This window comes from Centroberyx gerrardi, chromosome 20 (genome assembly GCF_048128805.1).
Source record: "Centroberyx gerrardi isolate f3 chromosome 20, fCenGer3.hap1.cur.20231027, whole genome shotgun sequence".
NCBI classification, from domain to species: Eukaryota; Metazoa; Chordata; class Actinopteri; order Beryciformes; family Berycidae; genus Centroberyx; species Centroberyx gerrardi.
In genome coordinates this window covers 12,721,522-12,740,721 of record NC_136016.1, presented here as the reverse complement: position 1 = coordinate 12,740,721, position 19,200 = coordinate 12,721,522, and the positions used below count along the sequence as shown (strand labels likewise).

At 41.4% G+C, this 19,200-nt stretch overlaps 2 protein-coding genes across 2 annotated transcripts in view; one reads left to right on the top strand and one right to left on the bottom strand.

Annotated features, from left to right (window-relative positions):
* The window catches only part of LOC139914419 (uncharacterized), a 110,113-nt gene that overhangs the window by 7,301 nt on the left and 83,612 nt on the right, over window positions 1-19,200 (top strand). The gene's annotated exons all lie outside the window — the stretch shown is intronic.
* LOC139914422 (microfibril-associated glycoprotein 4-like) lies at window positions 6,027-11,188 on the bottom strand. Its single transcript, XM_071902746.2, has 6 exons — window positions 11,093-11,188; window positions 10,836-10,899; window positions 9,188-9,382; window positions 8,564-8,660; window positions 6,966-7,133; window positions 6,027-6,407 (listed from the first exon to the last, which is right to left on the bottom strand). Exons 2-6 carry the CDS (start codon window positions 10,839-10,841, stop codon window positions 6,157-6,159), a joined length of 717 nt encoding a protein of 238 aa, XP_071758847.1. The 5' UTR covers window positions 10,842-10,899; window positions 11,093-11,188; the 3' UTR covers window positions 6,027-6,156.

The window sequence follows — 19,200 nt, the reverse complement described above, 5'->3', positions numbered from 1 at the left end:
GGCTCTCACTGGGTGAGGTGTTGACCCATGGCACAGGTCCAGCAGAGAGTCACGACACAGACTGGACAGAGGGATGTGTGTCTGAGTGTGTGCATGTGTGTGTGTGTGAGAGAGAGAGAGAGAGAGAGAGAGAGACTACTCCACTGCTGTCCGCTGTATTCTCGGGGTGTAGCGGACATTTTGAAGGTGAGCAGTAGGGAGGAGCCCTTTCTCAATTAGACAGACACAAATGCACACACACACACACACACACACACACACAGAGGAGTGAGTGTTGTGTTAAATCCCCTGCTGTCCGGTTCACCGGAACGGCGCAGGGCATCATGGTGAGAGTGTTTCTTTATATATACAGTATATCTGTGTGTGTGTGTGTGTGTGTGTGTGTGTGCGTGCATGTGTGTGTGTGTTAGTCATGCCCTGGCCCACTAACATTGTGCTGAGATGTGCATCGACCGAGACCACTCAGGAATCATGGAGTCTGGGGTGCGAGCCAAAAACACTGGCCTCATTTATACACCAACCTCTCATCAGGCAATTCTAGGATTAAAGGGACAATGCACTCAACATTGTTTGTAACTAACTCTACATTTTTGCAATGCTAATGGAGAGTGGGCCGTCCACTACTTTTTATATTTTTTGAGACGGTAGGAAAGCTGAGAGGGGCACAGAGTAGAGGAGATGCAGGAGAGAAGGGTCTGATGCAAATGCAAACCGATGATACTGTAGCTGACTGGATGGCTTTACAATTTGGCCAGTTTCTGATGCAATGCTTACAGAAAGCCTACAAAATTCATTCTCTGTAACAGACGTGATTTAAAATGTAAAATATAAGACTTCAACCAAAACAGGAGTAAAACAATACTTGAGTAAAAGTAAGATTACTGACTTCAAGAAAAATACTTCATAAAGAACACAAAAGACAAAAATAACTATTCAATTACAATATAGAGAGTAAATATAAATCGTTATTCACCCTTGGTTGTCATTGTTGTGGTTTGCAAAATGTGTTGCACAGTATTGCAGCTCAGCATGTGTGTGGGCTGGAAATCAAGCCCAGACCACATTGGAAGCGCAGGCATTTAGCCATTCTACTCAGAGCAACTTACAATAAGCACAGCAGAGGAATAAGCTTCAGTTCCTTTACGGACATTGCAAAGGTTAAAGCCATAGTGTTCAGACAATATATATCAAATATCCCTGTGTCCCTAGAATGTATAATCGTGAGACATGAGCTTTGTGTTGCACATTATGCCTATTCAGTTCTGCACTACAACCTAAACTGCAGCGGCTGCAGTGACTAAATGTCGGAAAAGATGAAAGGATAAATGCAGAATGTAGGACTTTTAAGATGGCTACCACGGTCCTGTGTCTGTGACTGGTAGTGGCCATGAGGGCCGAGACTAGTCAGCAGAGAGGAAATAGCCATGCTGGTGCTGTACATACAGCCAAAGTGCTCTATCGAACTGCTGAGCGACTCCTTAATTGCCTTTTGACTTTACAGCTGTGCAGCTGAAGCCTGCTGCATACTTCTTCTCTACTCTCACTGTCTATAGAATATTAGATTCCATCATTTTCCACGCCTGGTTGTTTGTTTTATTTCTGACTCACAACCTAGTGAAAAACAAATACTGACTACTTAGTGTTTGCAAATAGGGACTGGAGCTGCAGTATTAATCAAATTTAAATGATTGGAATCACAATATTGACTGCAATGTCTGAATTTAATCTTTTGTTAAATTAGGGTAGGCTGTTTCAGTGAAAATAAAAGGTTTCATCCAATATGCTAGACATTAATTAAAAAAATATTACCTACTTGATGATTTCATTCTCAGCAATGTGGGTATTTGATAGGCAATTGTCTTTAAAATAGCTAATAAACTATGTTTTTTCCAGAGTGTGTTTTACTTTAATGTCAGCAGTCATTTTGTAAGCGTAGACTCACTTTTTCCAAATGGTGAATGTGTCATTTTGGAACAAAATTCTTCAAATGTTCGACAAATGTGAAGTATCTCTACCATCTTTCAGTGTCACACAGAAAATCTGATGTCCTCCTTGTGGATTTGTGATGCGTCACTTCTCAGTTAGGCTCTTGCTGGGAGTGATATCTTCATCTTTCATCATGTTGATCAGTGTGGGAGTCATTGTCTGTCGCACTGATGCACTGGCACTTCCAATAGGATGTTGTGGAGCTGCTCGCAGTTCCTCTAACATCCATCTCTGCTTGCTGAGACATCGCAGTAGTAGCTCTGTAACACAGGGAGGAGCAGGTGTATGCAAGTGTGCTTGTGTGTGTGTGTGTGTGTGTGAGTTAGTGTTTGTGTCAGCTCCCTGTATAATGAGGCAGAGTAGGAGATGAGAATGTTGTGAAACTAGGTCTTTGCGCATATGCATGTCCATAATTTACAGTACATGGCAAACCCAAACATCTAAACTTGCAATGTGTGTATGAAGTTACTGTGTTTGATTGTGCATGTGAGGCGGGGCTGGGGGGGTTCTGTGTGTGTGTTTGGGGTGGGGTGGGGTGGGGGGGCATTGCACGCTGTACATCCACATTGGTGCACTGTGTGTGCTTTCAGGCTAGGACAAGTGTTAATTTATTCATGACCAGTGCTCTGTCTCTGTCAGAAGACATTAAGTAAGCAGTGGGAGCCGACGCTTTCTTTCTTTCTTTCTTTCTTTCTTTCTTTCTTTCTTGCTTTCTTTTTTCTTGCTTTCTTGCTGTCTTTCTTTCTTTCTTTTTTTTTTTTGTGGACCTCAAGTATTGTACTTGCAGTAGTTACTGTACAGTGCAATTGAGCAGTGGTTTGTGACAGCATAGCATGAACCCCAGATTTGAACCCATGCAGTTTAGAGTACATGGTATGAGCATCAGAAGACTGAGCCAACAGGATCAATGTCTATCTGTTTGTGTATCTTTCTATCTGGTTGTTTATGTGTCTTTATATATGTCTAGTTTTTTATACATATAATATTCCGTATGTATGTCTGCCTGTGTGAATAGCTCTCTGGCTGCATATATGTCTGTCTGTGTCTGTTTCAGTGTGTGTCAGTGCGTGTCTTTCTGTGTTTAGTCTCTCTGTCTCTCTCTGGACCAGCCAGTATGTCTATACCTGGTTGTCAGTCACATACACACATATACACACACGCATACACGCAGAGCCTGACATCAGCACAGTGCCTGTAATCCACCAGCAGCAGCTGAGCAACATCGACCGCTGCCGTCCAATGAGGAGAGAGTCGAGCAGGTCTGCCAGCCAATGACAAGGAGAGCTTGTGAGGAATGGAAGCCTGCTGTGACGATGAGGAATAGTCGAAGGGAGGGCTTCCTGGTGGCTCGGTGGGAAAAGACACACATTACATACTGGTGATGCCTGGGGTCTGAATATCTTCATGAACGAAAAAACAAGACTGAAAACATGGCCAAAAATATGTAAAAAGATCACAAACAGACGCTCATAAAGTGAGGAAGGATAGTAAGAAAGGAATTGATGAAATTTTGAACTATGTTTTTATCCTCCTTCATCTGGATCTCAGCGCTGTGAGAATACTGAGACTGCAGTAGCCAAGCGGCCAATCAGATTGCAGTATTCCAACAGCCAATCGGAGGCAGAAAAACACAGACACACACACACACACACACACAGACAGAAGCTGTCTCTATCAGCCCATTCTCCAGTGATTTAATAATACAGTATAACAAATGATATGGGTCTTTTTCTTAAAGGGGGAGGGGCATCTCTTTTTATGTAATTGATTCTTGATATGATATTTAACATGAAGCAGACAGACATCTCCTCATTTTATTTATTTATTTATTTTACTTTTATCTAGGTTACTCTCTTTTGATAAATAATTTTTACAAGAGACATGCTTCTTTTTTAACCCTTGATATTAAAAAGTAAATCCTGCTTTATGTACTTTTATCAGTGATATTTGAAGAGAAGTGGGCACTGACATTTTGTATTGTTGACATTTAAAGTGGAGTGTTGACAGTCACCACAAGGTACAAAGGCATTTTTCTGTCTCCTGCTGCAGATCATGCAGTACCACCTACAGGCCACTAGGGACTGATATAGGACCTGAAAACTGCTGATTGTAAACCAGCCGAGCAGAGAGCTGTATGCATGAACTGCATGTGGGTGTCAGTTATGGTGTCGGTGTGTGTCTTCTTAATGCTGTGCTAAAACTAAAGTACTTTTGGCATCACCAGACTACCTAAAGCACAACGTATCCTTGAGGTTATCTGGGGTTTTATGCCATGGTTGCCAGCATGTCTACTGTCTGAGAAAGTTTCCCCTAACATAGTGTAAATACATAAACATTTAAACGAGTTCATCTACAGTATGATAAACTGTCTCTCTGTCATTTGACACTTGCTAACACAGCAACCAGTTTCCTTTTTTCCATCAAGTACAGTGGAATGGCCCAGTATAGTGCATATGCCAGTCACAGTATCATATTATGGTTTCTTGTAATCAGAATAAGAGCTAATGTGGGTTATGGTACATAACAGAATACTATAATATCACGAATAATTACAGGCTATTGGTATGCATGTAAGCATGCTCATCCAGATAAAATGGAACAGGCTTGCACTGCTACACAAACTGAGAACTAAAGGAAATTAAAGACAAGGGGATAAATGCATAAAAGCGGCACAGCTTAAGCCAAATGAAAATAAAATCAGTTATTAGGAATAGATGGGTTGATATGTTTCTTTCTCTCTCTCACACACTCACACACTCTTGCTCTGTCTCTTAGCGCGTCATTGCTGACAATGACAGAATGGTTGTGAATGTCATTCCAACAGAGATAGCTGGAAATCTGCTGGTTGGTTAACAGCAAGGAAGAGACTCCAAAATGAAAAGGAATACACAAGCATTTTGGCAAATGATGTCTTTAATCCAAGTACTGCCGTGTGGCAAACAAATTAGTAACAACTGTCTCAAGTGCTTGGTTGACTGCACTAGCTAGCATCTTTTCAAAGGAGAGGATACAGACATTAGCACCTAACATGGGAGCAAACTGTATACTGAAGGCCCAGCGGTGGCATTGGTAGCAATCTCATCACATTACGGTAGGTTGATCAGAGCTTATTTGCCAAAATGTCAGTGCATATCTTTAACACCAGAAGGTTCCATCCATCCCACAACACTCGGTGGCCCCCATGCATCACCGCAAATTTAGGAGCTTCAGTTGCCACGGCAACCCATCTCTCTTTCTCGTTTCCCTCCCCCTCCCTTCACAGATATCATAAAACACTGAGGATAGACCATTAAACCGGGTTGTGGGTGGTGTGTGTGTGCGTGTGTGTGCGTGTGTGTGTATAGGTATTTCACGCTTAAATGTGATGCTTTGAAGCCTTTGTCAACCTCCTCCCACCCTCCTTGAAAAAAGGGAGACATGCCTCTGCCTTTCCTTTATTCATCTGTGGAAATATCAACTACAAAAAATTGAAATGAAAAAGAAAAGCATACTATTAGCAAACATATTCAAACATCATCAAGTTGTGAATGTGGACAGGATAGATACTGTATGGGCATCAGCTTTGACCAATAGAAAAAGGGACAATCGAGAAGGAAAACATCAGTCAATGGAGTCTCAGTATAGGCCTTATAGCTGGTGCATTAAAATTCAAAAGTATTTCTTGTATAATATTAACCTTGAAAAACTGATTTGCAACATTTCAAAAGAGAATAATGTGTTTAATAATCCATTTATCTTTGGCCTCAGCCGACATGAGACTGTGGAAGAGGGTTTAGGCCCTGAAGAACAAGGAAATATATGATGGAGCAGTACCATGGAGAGCTTTGTAGGTGAAGCACTCGACCACACACTGTCCACAAATATCTGTCCCAGTCCACAAAGCCAGTCTCCAATTCATTATCATAGCAGGAGCTCCAGGTTTTATATGTTGATGAGATTACACAGTAGAGCCTTGATTCCCTTGTTTCTTGCTTTGAGGAAAATGCTGTCACACTTCATAAAATTGTTTCCATTTGTTTGTCCTTTTTCAAACATCCTTTGAAAACTACCTCAGCAATAGGATACACAGATTTTGAAGAATCGGCTACATTCCAATAAACAGTACATAACCCTCTACCTAAAATGTTATATAGAGACTACTGATCTTTCGAATAGGATCCATTTCCATTTCTATGCAGCAAGTGGCCTGATCTTCATTATAATGGTTTTCAGAGAATAATCAAGCCCTTTGAAACCACTCCACTGTACTCCAGCTGCGCGGGGTGAGGGACCCCAGGTATAGATCCCGTTGGGGTTGGCACCAAAGCATGCTGCATACCAGAATCCTCCAAAGCACAGCCTGGCACAGTTTGAACCATGCGTGTCTTGGTCTTTGTCAGTAGTGGTGAATTTCTGTCCATTGTGAACACTCAGAGAGTCTCCTGATGGAATAACACAAAACGTTAATCACAACACATGATTCAGTGTAGTAAGCATGGGGAGAATATTGAAAATATTTCACTCCAGTAGAAGCACTGCTACTTAAGTTAAAGTTTACTCACGTCAGGGTAAAAGTACTCTAAAATCACTAAAATAAAAACAGAAGCTCAATAATAATATTTAAATACTTTCAATAATTATCCATCATAATTTTGTGCCTCAAAGAATAAAAACAAAATCCCAGGCAAAGGTTAAAAAGCCTTAATTCCATTGGCTTGTTCAAAGAACAGCTTAAAAATGTACAATGTTCCAACCAAACCAATGGAATAAATGCTTTTTAATCTTTTTTCTATGAAGAGGGCCTTGGATTTTGTTTTTCATCTTTGATGCAGTTACCCCACACCAAAGAGCACTTCTATTGAAGATTTTGACATACACCAAAATGTAGAACTCTCTACTGTTTTTTGTTTAATAATTTTGTATCTATTCAAAAACGTTCTTCTTAAAAATAACAGATTACCCATGTGAGCCTCAGTGAATAGGCTGAAACAGTGTCCCACCTGCTGATCCCTTCGTGAAGCTTCCCAGGTTTAGCTGGTATCCATCTGTCTCAGGACCAACAGAGAAGGAAGAGTAGTGGGCAAAGACCTTCTGGCCCTCAAAGTCCTCCATGTCCACCCTCAGCTCATAGCTCTTGGCCTGGCTCAGCAGGTGCATGGTCTCCAGGCCTGGAAGATAAACAGTGAGGCGGCGGTCATCCGTCAGAAAAACACTGGTTTGAATCCAGATAGGGGAAGAGAATATGGAGCTTTTTTCCTATCTTTATTCAAGAGCGTGGTCTTTCAATTTGAGAGCATGATTTATTGATTTCACATTCAGATTTTGTAATGCTTTCCCTCAAACCCTGCCCTCGCACTCAAATAGCTCCTGCTTGCGCTTAGATTTGCTCTGCTTCTGCTCAAACTGTATGCTTGCACTCAGATATAATGTTGCTTGCACATAGATTTCCTGCGCTCCAGCTTCAGCCCTTCTCCTCGCACCGCTGCTTCTGTGCGCTCGTGAAACGTCTGCTCTCAGATTTCTGCTCTGCTCTCGGATTTTTTGTGCAACAACCCTGTCAAAATTCCCCAACCAACAGAATGCCAGGTGTAGTGTTGACCAATGAAATGATCCCTGCCTCGTTGCGGGTGCGTTCGGTTTACTTCTTAGAGCGTCCCGTACGGGCGGTTACTGTTTAACCGGGTTCATCCACTCCCGCCCTCCGGGGCTTTATGAAATACGGCTTTTGGAATAAAAGGACAGTTAATGTATATACCAGCACCCGTACTTTTTCTTTTACTATAATAGCTACATAAATAGTAGCCGTATAGCACACCGGCCATAAGAGAACAACACTGATTAGTCCTGTGAAGCTAATGTTGAATATTTTTGGGGGGCAATTTTATTTTTTGGACCCCATTGTTGTGTAGTTGCCATAAAGTAGTCAAGTGACTGCTGCTGAAAAGAAGATTTAGACAGATTCAGACTTAATGGAGTTCTGGAGGGATTTCTGCAACCTAACGGCCGATGTGCTTCCAGCAGAGGGCAGTGGTTTTCAGCCCTCGTCTGTGGGGGGACCCACATCTCAACAGAAGTTTCCTTGAGATCAGAAGTGATTTTGTGGGATGGACAGTCATCCAGCTAAATTTCCCCATTTTTTTTCCCAACACAGTGGCCTCTGGTGTTTTATTCAGACTATTTTACATTGTAAGGGCTTGGGATTGGTAGGACAGCATAATGTCAGATACAAAATAATAATTTTCTTGGAAAACATTAGCTGTTTCTTCAGAATAATGAACCCATTTAAATTGTTTAGAATAGTGGACCTATTGTAATCTTCCCACGAGCCATTAGATCCTTAACTAGCCTCCCAAATAAAACTTGAGTTTGGTAAATCTGTCAAGTGATAAAATGCTATAGTATTTTAGAAACTGACAGATCTTTGTGAACTGTTCAATTTAGAGCACTCTAGATGAGATGGTCAAACAGGTTAGTAAATTAAATAATTGTTGACAGCAGATATACATTTCAAACATGGTTAATAGAATATTCCAAAGTTGTAGTTTTGGGTTTTTTTTCTCTGGTATAGCCTACAGTAAATAAGCAATTTCTATCATACCCAGCCAGTACTCTCCAGCAGCACTGCCAAAACCAGTTTTGTACTGATCCCACTTCCTGTAGAAGTTCACTGAGCCATCTAGTCTCCTCTGAATGACCTTGTTTTTAGATAGATGAGAGACAGAGAAAAGGGAACAAACAGTTTGAGACCAAGAAAGAAAACAATTCAATTAAATTCATGAAACAATCCCAGAGTAACGGTTATTCAAAATATGGAACATGCATTACTGTGCAGTAATGTCTTTACAGTCTTTACAGTTAAATTGTAAATTGTAAATTAGGTTTAAAAGCTTTAAATTAACCTTGAATTAAATCAATCCCAGACACTTTAAACATTTTCTTATTCTTGCATACAGCTGTATTTTTGTTCAGAATACCAATTCGGTAGAGCAGCTACTTAAAATGTCTGAGTGAAGTCTGCACACTTTGAAGACGCAAACTCATCACTTATCAACTCAGGGAATGACATGGGGGGAAAAGAATTCTGGTCCCAGTGCTGGTCCTGCAGAAACCACATTTCCTCATTTTTGGCAAGGAAATTGTGTTGCTTGGCCTTTCTTGTCTAGATCTGAACTGATTAATGTACTTCTGTCTGAGGTTTAGCTAAAGAAGGTTCAACTCTCACCGTCCATTTTTCCGCAGTACCGTCGCCATCGTTGCTCATGTCACAGTAAACCTGGACAGGAGAGGTGGGCCCTGCTGGGTAGATGGTGTACACTCCACCCTGACCTGAACCTGCTCTGTAGATGTCGCTGCAGTCGATGGGTAGAGGGGACTGATAAGCTGCTACTGGCAGCAGCACTGCTAGCAGAACTCTGAGCTATAGCAAATATAGAAAAAGAGAAAATTAAAGGATTTCTGTCAAAGATAAAGTTTGTAAAGAGTGGAGACAGAGAAAAATGGGATATGACTAAGTAGCTTATTGGTGAACAACATGTTTATCAATCTTATGTATAACATGGCATATGTACAACATGCTGCACTCCACTGTAGCCTACAGATTCCAGATTGCCGTACTAACATTTGGCAAGCAATGTCACGTGGGCAGTACAAACAGTCTAGGACTAAGGTACTGGATTTGTTCCATGAGATCCAAATCAAGGCCTGTGTATATCAAGATTATTTATATTTTGAGGAAAAAAGCTTTTCCTCAAAATAGATCATACAAAAAACAAATCTGCTTCCTTCAGACAGGCAATAAGGATGTGATTTTGGTAACAAAGTTCTAGCATTCCAACCCTACAGATGTTTATAGTACATACTGAATGTGTCATGTCAGTCTACAATCTGTAAAGTAGATGAATTTATGCAGGCTTTAAATTCCAGTCCAAACCATTAAATATAAAACTTGGAACAGAAATTATGAAAAGTTTACAGTCACTTGTCATGGCACATTTGGCAAATATAACAGAGATACTGATCTGTGTACCTTTAAGTCTCATGTCCTATTGGTTGGCATGTCAAAAGTTGGTATTTCGCTGATGCTCATATCCTGAACAACTTACAATGAGTGAGAAGGTAGGGAGTCAGTGTCTTGCTCAAGAGCACTTTGACAGGACAAGTGGCAACACTGGACTATCCAAATAAAGTCTGACCCAGGGACTTTCTGGTGATGGGTAATCGTGTCCTGTATTAGACTCTGGTCTGTATTCCTACTATGGTCATACTTTAAATCTTTGTCCTCTCTGATATCAAAGGAGAAAATGGGACAGATGGAACTTGATGATTTCTGCCCTCACACACAGATTGTTCTTTGGTCTAAGAGTAGTCTTACTATCCCCACAGCATCTCTTTTTGCCAATTCAAATTATGGATAGTAAAGATAATTTCACACTAACCTGGACTGGAAAAAATAAGGCTCATAAAATGTCCTTTCCTGGTTGTAGATCTGATCTCATCCAAGAGCAGGTAATGTGAATATGGACTGTTAGGACAGAGCTGCGTGCCTAAATAGGATTCCTTGTTTAGCTTATTACGTGCTCAGGAGCAGCAGGCTCTGTGTGTTTTTTTCATATGTAATGCTTTTTGCTATGCGCACTGCTTAGGGGAATTACAGTATGCACTGTGTTGGCCCCAAGAGCCCTGCCTGAGGGAAATACAGTGTGGCTTGTACACCAGAAGTCAAACAAGCATCAACCAACTGGAGGCTGGTGCGCTGTACATCCACATACCAGGAAGTAGCTGGGTGATTTTCTTACTGTAGTGGATAAGTCAACGCATAAAAAAAAAAAAAAAAGAGTCAGCATTGTTTCACTCACTTGTTTGTTACGTACCATCATTCTTTTATCAGTGGTTGATTGTTCAAGTATTTTATGATAAAGAGGCAGTATGGATAACCTGAAAAGAGAAAAAATAATTCAGGAAATACAGAAAAATAATTCAGCGTTTCAGCTGTTTCCTAAAAGCCTGTACTTACTGCAGACTAAAATTAAACAAACTGGTGATATTTATTTTTCTCAGCTGCATGCTTTTTTTAATAGTGCTGTATAATAGCAGTTTAAAGTATGATGGTAAACATGTATGAACTTACCGGTAAGAGAGGTGTTCATATGCCAGATGAGTCCCCAGAATAAGCAGATCTTTACTCCTTTTATATTAGAGAGTGCTCCCCTGTATGTTGCAACACTCAGTATTTTCCCAGTATTTTCTCGAGTGAGTAACTCAATGTTTATTCTCTCCCTGGCCAATTTTGTTATTTTTCTCTCTCTTTCTCTCTTTCTTTCTCTGTCTCTCTCTCAAGCCAGTCAATGTTAGAACTTCCTATATACTGCAAACAGTTTGTTTCAAAACAGTCTTTCCCTTAGTTTGTTGTGTAATTTTCAACTAACCTCTTGCCAAGGAAAGTCCCACATTTCCATCATCCAATAAGTAAACCACATGGGTAGAAAGACACACTCTATATTGTAGTGGTATACCAACCAAGAGCTAAATGTTTGTCACATACAGTAGAACAGCAAGTTGAAGTCAAGAACCTACACCTCATTAACTGGGTTTGAATTTACTGGTGAAATCAATAAGAGAATCACCATGCTTTCTAGCTTAATACAGTGATTCAATATACTATAGTTGAGAAAAGCTCAATATAGAGATGATGCAATATATTTTTTCCTTTTAACAGCTTTCCACATAATTTGGATCTGATACTCTGAACCATTAGGTTCACCTAGATGTACTATGGACACTTTTAATGGGAGAGGGCCATTTCTAAATATCAGACTGAGTTATGGTGAACTGCATTCATTCAGTTGATTAGGGGCTGACTTCACTCTCTCTGTGTGTGTGTGTGTGTGTGTGTGTGTGTGTGTGTGTGCGCGGTGTGCTAGAACAGTGGTGTTGTCAGAACAGCAAGTCGCTCAGCAGTGCAGAGAGACTTCATTCCAAGACTGTGATGCCAATTGCTTGATCACCTAATTGGCTGACTAACTGATTGAATTTCTGGCAGCGTTACTGACTGCCTGTACTGACTGGATAAACCTCTGGCATACTGACGACCTAACATTCTAACTTGCTTACTGATTAGTTAACTTTCTGACCAGCTTACTTACACGCTAACTTTCTGATTTTCTCACTGAGTAGCTCATTTTCTGACTGAGTTACTGACTGGGTTGCTTTCCAACTACTTTACTGATGCTGTCTGCCCCTTTAATACCTGAGGAAGCATCCAAATCCTGCTAATCTGCCTGCTGGACTCTGGGCCCCGGAGCCTCATGGGTGATTGGCGCTGTGTGTGTGCACGTGCTTGTTTGTGTGTATGTGTGTGTGTGTTTGAATAACCCTGGCTCTTGCTGCACTGGCTAACTGGCTCTGCTAACGGAACGATATGATAAGCTAGAAGACAATGGGATGTGCACAGGGACAGATTTCAGGCCCTGGGTGTGGGTGTGTGGGTGTGTGTGTGTGTGTGTATATACATGCGTGCCGGCATTCAGCCCTACAACAATGTTACGTGTGTGACACCTTGTTGTAGGGTTACGTGTCTGTAGAGCTCTGAGCTCTTTGACAACCAAGCATCAGAGAGTCTGGCTGGAGTTTTTTTTGGGTGCAGTGGGTTCTCCCCCTGCCCAACCCTAAGGAACTAGGAGATGGCTGAGTCTAATATGGTAAGTCCGGCAGAGACCCCCTAAATATGCTTGTGTTAGAGAATCTTGTTCTATTGGTGGAGGAAAAAAAAACACACACACAATTAGGGATGTACTTTTTTTTTAATGTAATGTTATTTAATCACCTAATGTAAAAATAGAAAGATATCAAAAACAGAATTGGCAACTCTTATTGTATTTGCCAAAAGCACACACCCTATACGATGCAGGTGAGCTATGACTTAATTTTGTCCCTAGTAAGTTTAATAAATATACAAGATGTGACTTTTCAATTTGTAGTCATGTTTTGCTTAGGCAACTTTGCAGTGTAAGTTACATTTAGATTCTCTTGTTGGGTTTTGAGCAGGAATGAGCGCTTCAACACAGCCTGAGATTACAGGTTTACCTTTATGGACATGAATAAGACTGTTGGAAAATTAAAAGGAGCTTTGCTGCTGTGACAAGAAGTCTTTACTTTATTTATACAGTTAATGGGTGACTCTCACTCACTCACGCACACACACACACACAGACACATGCACACTCAGAGTAGTTGTCCTCTGATCCCTTGTTGCTCCAGAGAGGGTTGGTTTGAGATTAACGCCGGAACTCTTCCTGTCCCCCCCTCCGAGCTCTGGACTCTCTCTCCATGCCAGGTATTTTTAGCTGTGACATAATGCCCCTAGCTCTCTCTCTCTGACTCTGTGTCTCTCTCTCTGTCTCACGCGCACACACACACACACACACACACACACAAACACAAACACACTCTTCAACTCTCTGTCTTTCCCTAACCCTGTCTCCCTCCCTCTCTTTCTTTCTCACACAGACACCCCCCCCCCCTTCCCGTCTCTAACTCTCTTTCTCCCCCTCTCTCTCCCCCTTTCTCTCTCTCTCTCTGTAACTCCCCCCCCCCCCCCCCCCCACCCTCTCCCACCCTCCCACCCCTCCCCAGCTTCCAGGCTAGGGCTAGCTACAGTAATTGAGTGCTCAGGTTTCACACTTTCAGCTGCAGGCTGAGAAACATGGCAGTGGAGGAGGCAGCCGACTATCTAGCAGAAGTAAGTCTTGTACTGTACTGTCCTTCATTCAGAACACTGACTGTAGCCAGACTCCTTCACTGCGATGCTAACATGACTGTGGATTTTATAGTGTTTGCCGGTAGGATTTAGTGATGTCGCCGTGGTCAGCAGTCCAGAGATGGGACATCGTTGGATGAGGTGGGACGGTTATGGTGGGGGGGTCGTTGATGGGACGGGTAGCAGTAGCAACTCTGCCCGACTGCACCACTCTGCTGCAGTGTGGTGTGTGTGTGTGTGTGTGTGTGTGCCTGTGTGTTCGTTGGTATGCATAAGTGCTTTACTCTGATTTTAGATCATCTAATTCATGTTAATTACAGTCTATTCAGTCTATACTCTTACTGCGTTCTATGGATACAGTTGCATGTTGTAGATCAGTAGACTGATGAATGGAAGCACCTGACCTTGGATAGTGGCGCATGCTCTATGTGTGTTTGTGTTTATGTGTGATGTGTGTGAGAGTTTGACAGAGCGGGAAAGAGGGATAAAAGAGCAAAGGGGAGAGATAATAATGAGAATTAGAGGTAGAGAAGGAGAGAGAGGGGCAGAAACTGCTGATTTATATATGCCAGTGAATTTAGACGTGGAAAGATAGCCCTTCATGAGCCCTTGTAAATCCCCCAAAATCTGCCTTGACTTGGTGAGATTTACCCTTTCTTTGCTGACTAGCACATCTCTGGTTTACCACAGGACCCAGGCAGGAGGTATGTATCCGACCCGGGAATTTGCAAATGAGCAGATTTTTGTTTGTTTGTTTGTTTGTCTGACCTGCAACGAGTGCCAGATAGGTGGGGGTTACTGTATCAGGACAGGTACAATACAGATTGAGTCGGGTAAATTAGTCACAGCACAGTATACTAAATTGGATTGGAGTTGGATTTTGGAGTTGGAAACATCTGTTTGGTAGTTAGTATACAACTATAAATGTAATGTGGACACAAAAATAGTGTGGTAATGGGAGCATAGTGACAACTGCATTCCCGGCTCACACCAACCAAGGTGACAAGTGCCTGGTGTTGGCATGGTAATGAATACAGTACAAGCTGATGGTGGCGGCGTGAACAGCATGGCAGGTATGATCCCATAGACTTCATATGGCAAGTTAAATGACTCAGTCCCAGGTAGGCGAGGGCACGGCGGTGCACCATTTTTAGGCAGGCTTTTATCCATTCTAATCCTGTGTATGATCCACTGCAGGATTACAATTGATTCCCCTCCGAGTAATTTATTAATAGCTTGTATATTCATGATATATACTTTTAGTATTTTGATGCCGTTACATGTCTCATTTGTTATGTGGGTGCTGTACTGATGACAAATGTATTTGTTGAGAGCTGGCTCTATAATGGTTCTCACTGTATTTAATGAACAAGCAAATCCCAGCTGGACCTTTTCTCCAATATCTGTGTAGCAGTGAATGCCAGGGAGAATTTACCATTCACAGGATTTTTGTTACTGTTTTGGGCAACCTAGTTGAAATCAGTTGTGTTAGCTACAGTATACAGATGAAGCCTTGCTTGATGCATTGCTGCCGCGCTTAGGCTCCACTGGCCAAGAGAAGCTGTTTGGAAAATCCTGCAGTACAAATGCAGGGTCTGATCATGGAATCAGGGTTTAAAAAAGAGTTAGACATAATGCCAAATACCATGGAATCATGGGGCTTTGGCAAAAGTGTTGTGGAAATAGTAAACATTTGTTATTCTGAGTAGTTTATCATGAAAACAAACACAAACATATTTAATCATTTCAAATTTTAGAAGGAATAGAGTTGTGTCTGGTCAGTGTTGTTTGTTTATATGTATATATGCGTGTGCATGTGTGTATGTGAGTGTATTTGTGTACGTGTGTATGCAGTGTTTCCCACAGATTGTCAGTTTACATCGGCGGTGTCGGGGGAAGGGGGCGGGTTATTGACGACTTGTTATTGACGTTTCATTCAGCGAGCCCAGTAATTCATATTTTCTCAAGCACTTAGGTCTCTAAATCTAGTCTAAGCTAATGGCATTGCAACATTAGCTGATTGTTATACTTCCATCTGATTATCGAGGCTACGTTTCAGACTGTCTCTTCATTCAGTTTGTGTCAGCACAGACACACCGGAGCACAGATGCGCTGCGTCATAACTGCAATGAATTATGGTCATTGTAGTTCACTGAGAAACTTACAGGACTTGGCAGCATTAAATCCTGATTGTTTGAAAACTACATTGGTGAGAACCACCAGCTCCACACATCACAGCACATAAAATGATTCCAAAACAAATATTTACCTTGCGGGCAGCCTGAATATTAGTATTATATGGGAAACACTATGTATGTGTACGTCAGAAAATCCACTTGAGTTTGTTATGAGACAATGAAGCCCACATATTGTAGCGACAGTCATCAGCAGTACAGGCGTTCAGCAAATTGAAGCGTGTGTCAGGGAGTACGCAGTTAGGCATGTGACAACGCACATTCTGCTTTCGTGTTGAGAGTCACACGCTCCACTCTAGTTGATATATTTTGTTTCACTATACACTTGTTCAGCAATTACTGATAGTGCAAACTAGGCAGCGATCACCTCCACATACTTTCCAAAGTACTTTAAAGTGCCGTCACTTGCAAATTGTCCGCCAGTTCTGAGCAGTGCTGTGACACCTTCTGAGCGGTGACTTTTACATGGGTGCCACTGCATTTCCCTGCTAGCCTAGAGAGAAATGTCCTCTATTCCTGCAACTCCCATCCCTTCTGTCCCAGCAAAAGAAGATTAAGAGAGGAGTGATCTGCCCACTGTAAGAAGAAGATCAAGACGGAACTGCAGTTAAAATAATGACTTTGGGTTAGCCTGATATTCAGACTGAATGGCCATTTTGTTACCACTCCATTATTCAGCCTGAGATTGCCTCCTTGTTAGCCGTTTTCTGTGTGTGGGGGGGTGATTTTCCCCTAACCAATCACTAGTGACTGAGGTATCTGTCCGCTCCGACGTTATTTTCAGTGACACTGATGCTGGACGTATTTACCAACTTTACCAAGAATGTCGGTCGTTTTTGACAAAAATATTGTCTTTGCAAAGACAAAGGGACGAGTTTCAGGAGTCTGGAACCAGGCTAACTTAAGGTGCCATTTTCCTTTAAAGGGCATTTAATCAGTCATTTTCAGCCACTGATCTTGCTGTGCATTCTCTCTGGAATGTAGCAATCATAGAAAGAGAATAGACAGAATGGGGCATTATGGAGTATTGTAATATGTAAAAATGCAATATACCCTACGATAGCTGCCAAAGAATTTTGGTAATGTTATGGAAAATGAGTATTGTATTCAAAGTCTCTGCACTTTCTCAATGTTCTTTTCCATGGTAATGGCATTAAATGGTAATAAATTGTGTTCACCATCTTAAACAGAATGACCAAAGGACTATTCAAGAACATTGATTTGAATGGGGAATCCATTTCTATTCATTCTAATGCTGTAGTCTCTAGTTCATAGTCTTATCCCATGGGCTCTTATCAGTAACATTCCTATGCTATGTACTCTGTGTGTTTGTGTGTGTGTAGGTGTGTGTGTGTGTGTGTGTGTGTGTGTACATGCCTGTATGTATACTGTCACTCAACAGCTTCTCTCTCTCTCTCTCTCTCTCTCTCTCTCTCTCTCTCTCTCTCTCTCTCTCTCTCTCTCTCTAGCCTGGAAACCAAACAAGGATTTAGTCAGGCTTAGGAATATATTGGTACTGTTGTCATGTGGGAACCTACCAGAATATCTGTAGGCACATAACCCTTTTGCATCTCAATCTATAGTTAAAGAAACCAGACTGTACATGTGAATCAGTTTGCTCCTAGTCTTGCAGTGTTCCCCTTCCTATCCTCTCAGTCGAACATATACTGTACTGGATGTCAATGTTTCACATCTTTACAAGTTTAAAGAAGAGAACCCTACCAATCCTTCAGAACAAAATACGAAATCAGAATAATTTATGAACTGCTCAGATATCAGCTGTGACAAGGCAAAGATGAAACAATGACACAAATATCTTGTCAGTTACATCTTCAACCTGATAGTCTGTCAGGCGGTGTAAATATAAAGGCTGTGGCAAGTTGTGGTCTGTCAAAGACTTATTTTCATCATTGCACAGTGGCAGCCACCTTGGTGTCAAGTTTACACAACCGTTGTAAACAGTGGAAGGCTCTGCTGGGCCTACAGTACTTACAGTACTGCTTGGCCAGAGTGCCCAGTGTCGCTCTGAACTATATGACAGGGTGATGCTCTGAATAAATTAAAAGAATCTCTGAATTATGAGCAGGCCAGGTTGGTGCCACATTAAAATTTAAAGGCTTGGCATTGTGCCTTACAAATGCCTCTTAGCTGTTCTAAAATCACTGCAGAGCACAGACTCTTGTGGTCATGTTATTGCCTTTATAAAACAGCATATTTAGCATTATTAAATATAATAATTTATATTCCATTTATTTTCCACCATTTATCTTCCAACAAGTTATACCATTCTTGAACAGCAAGCTAAGAATGTGGTTGCTAAGCAATACATAGTTACCATATAAGTGGTGTTTTTTTTTGCGGTTTGTGCATTCATATTTAAATTGTGTTAGGGCGTGTTAGGTGTGTGCTAGTATGCGGTCAGAGGTGTTTTTTTATCAGGCATTTTACAATGGCACCCAACATGTCTCAGCCAATCAGAACTGAGGACTTAAGATTTAAAATGAGCTAATGCCCAGAGTGCTGGGGTCTTGGTCTTGTCTCAACACTGATCCAAATTACTTGTTCTGGTGTCATAGGTTTGAAGTTCACAACCTTAATCACATGGCTTCTCCTCTCACTTTCCTCCACTTTCCACTGTATACTATTATTAAGCAATTTTGCTTTGCCCTTTGAAGATGTACCAATTAACTGATGTAAACAAGCTCCTCCATGTTGTTCTTTATACTGAATTTCTGAGCTCCTTTTTCCTCCACATTGGTGGATTTCATGATGAATAACAAGGTGATGATGATGATGATGATGATGATGATGATGATGAGGTAATAAAAAAAACAGTAAAAAAAAAAAAATCATATCAATCATATTCAATTTTCTACCTGGGTGGCTGAGTAAAATAGATTATTTTGTTTGTATACAAAAACTTAAAGGTGGCACAATTTCGCAACTACCCCATTTCATTTCAGAATGTTTGTGTACGTGTGTGTGTGTGATGTCATGGTCCCTGCCTGGCATCCGGTATAAGCCTCTAGTCTCTGCCCTAGGGAATTGATGCTGACACCGAAAACGCACCCTAAATCTGTGCGTGTGTGTGTGTGTGTGTGAGATGGTGAACTCAGATAAGCTCCATTCAGTAAGTGGGAAATGAGCTCAGCGCTCAGCTTTAGCTAGTAATCTGTCTACAATAACAAACATTATGGTGCAGTGAGCATGGCAAGACTTTCTGGAACACAAGACAATTTCTAGCCAACAAGGCAGGAATTGAACATTTTAACTAGCAGGTTACCT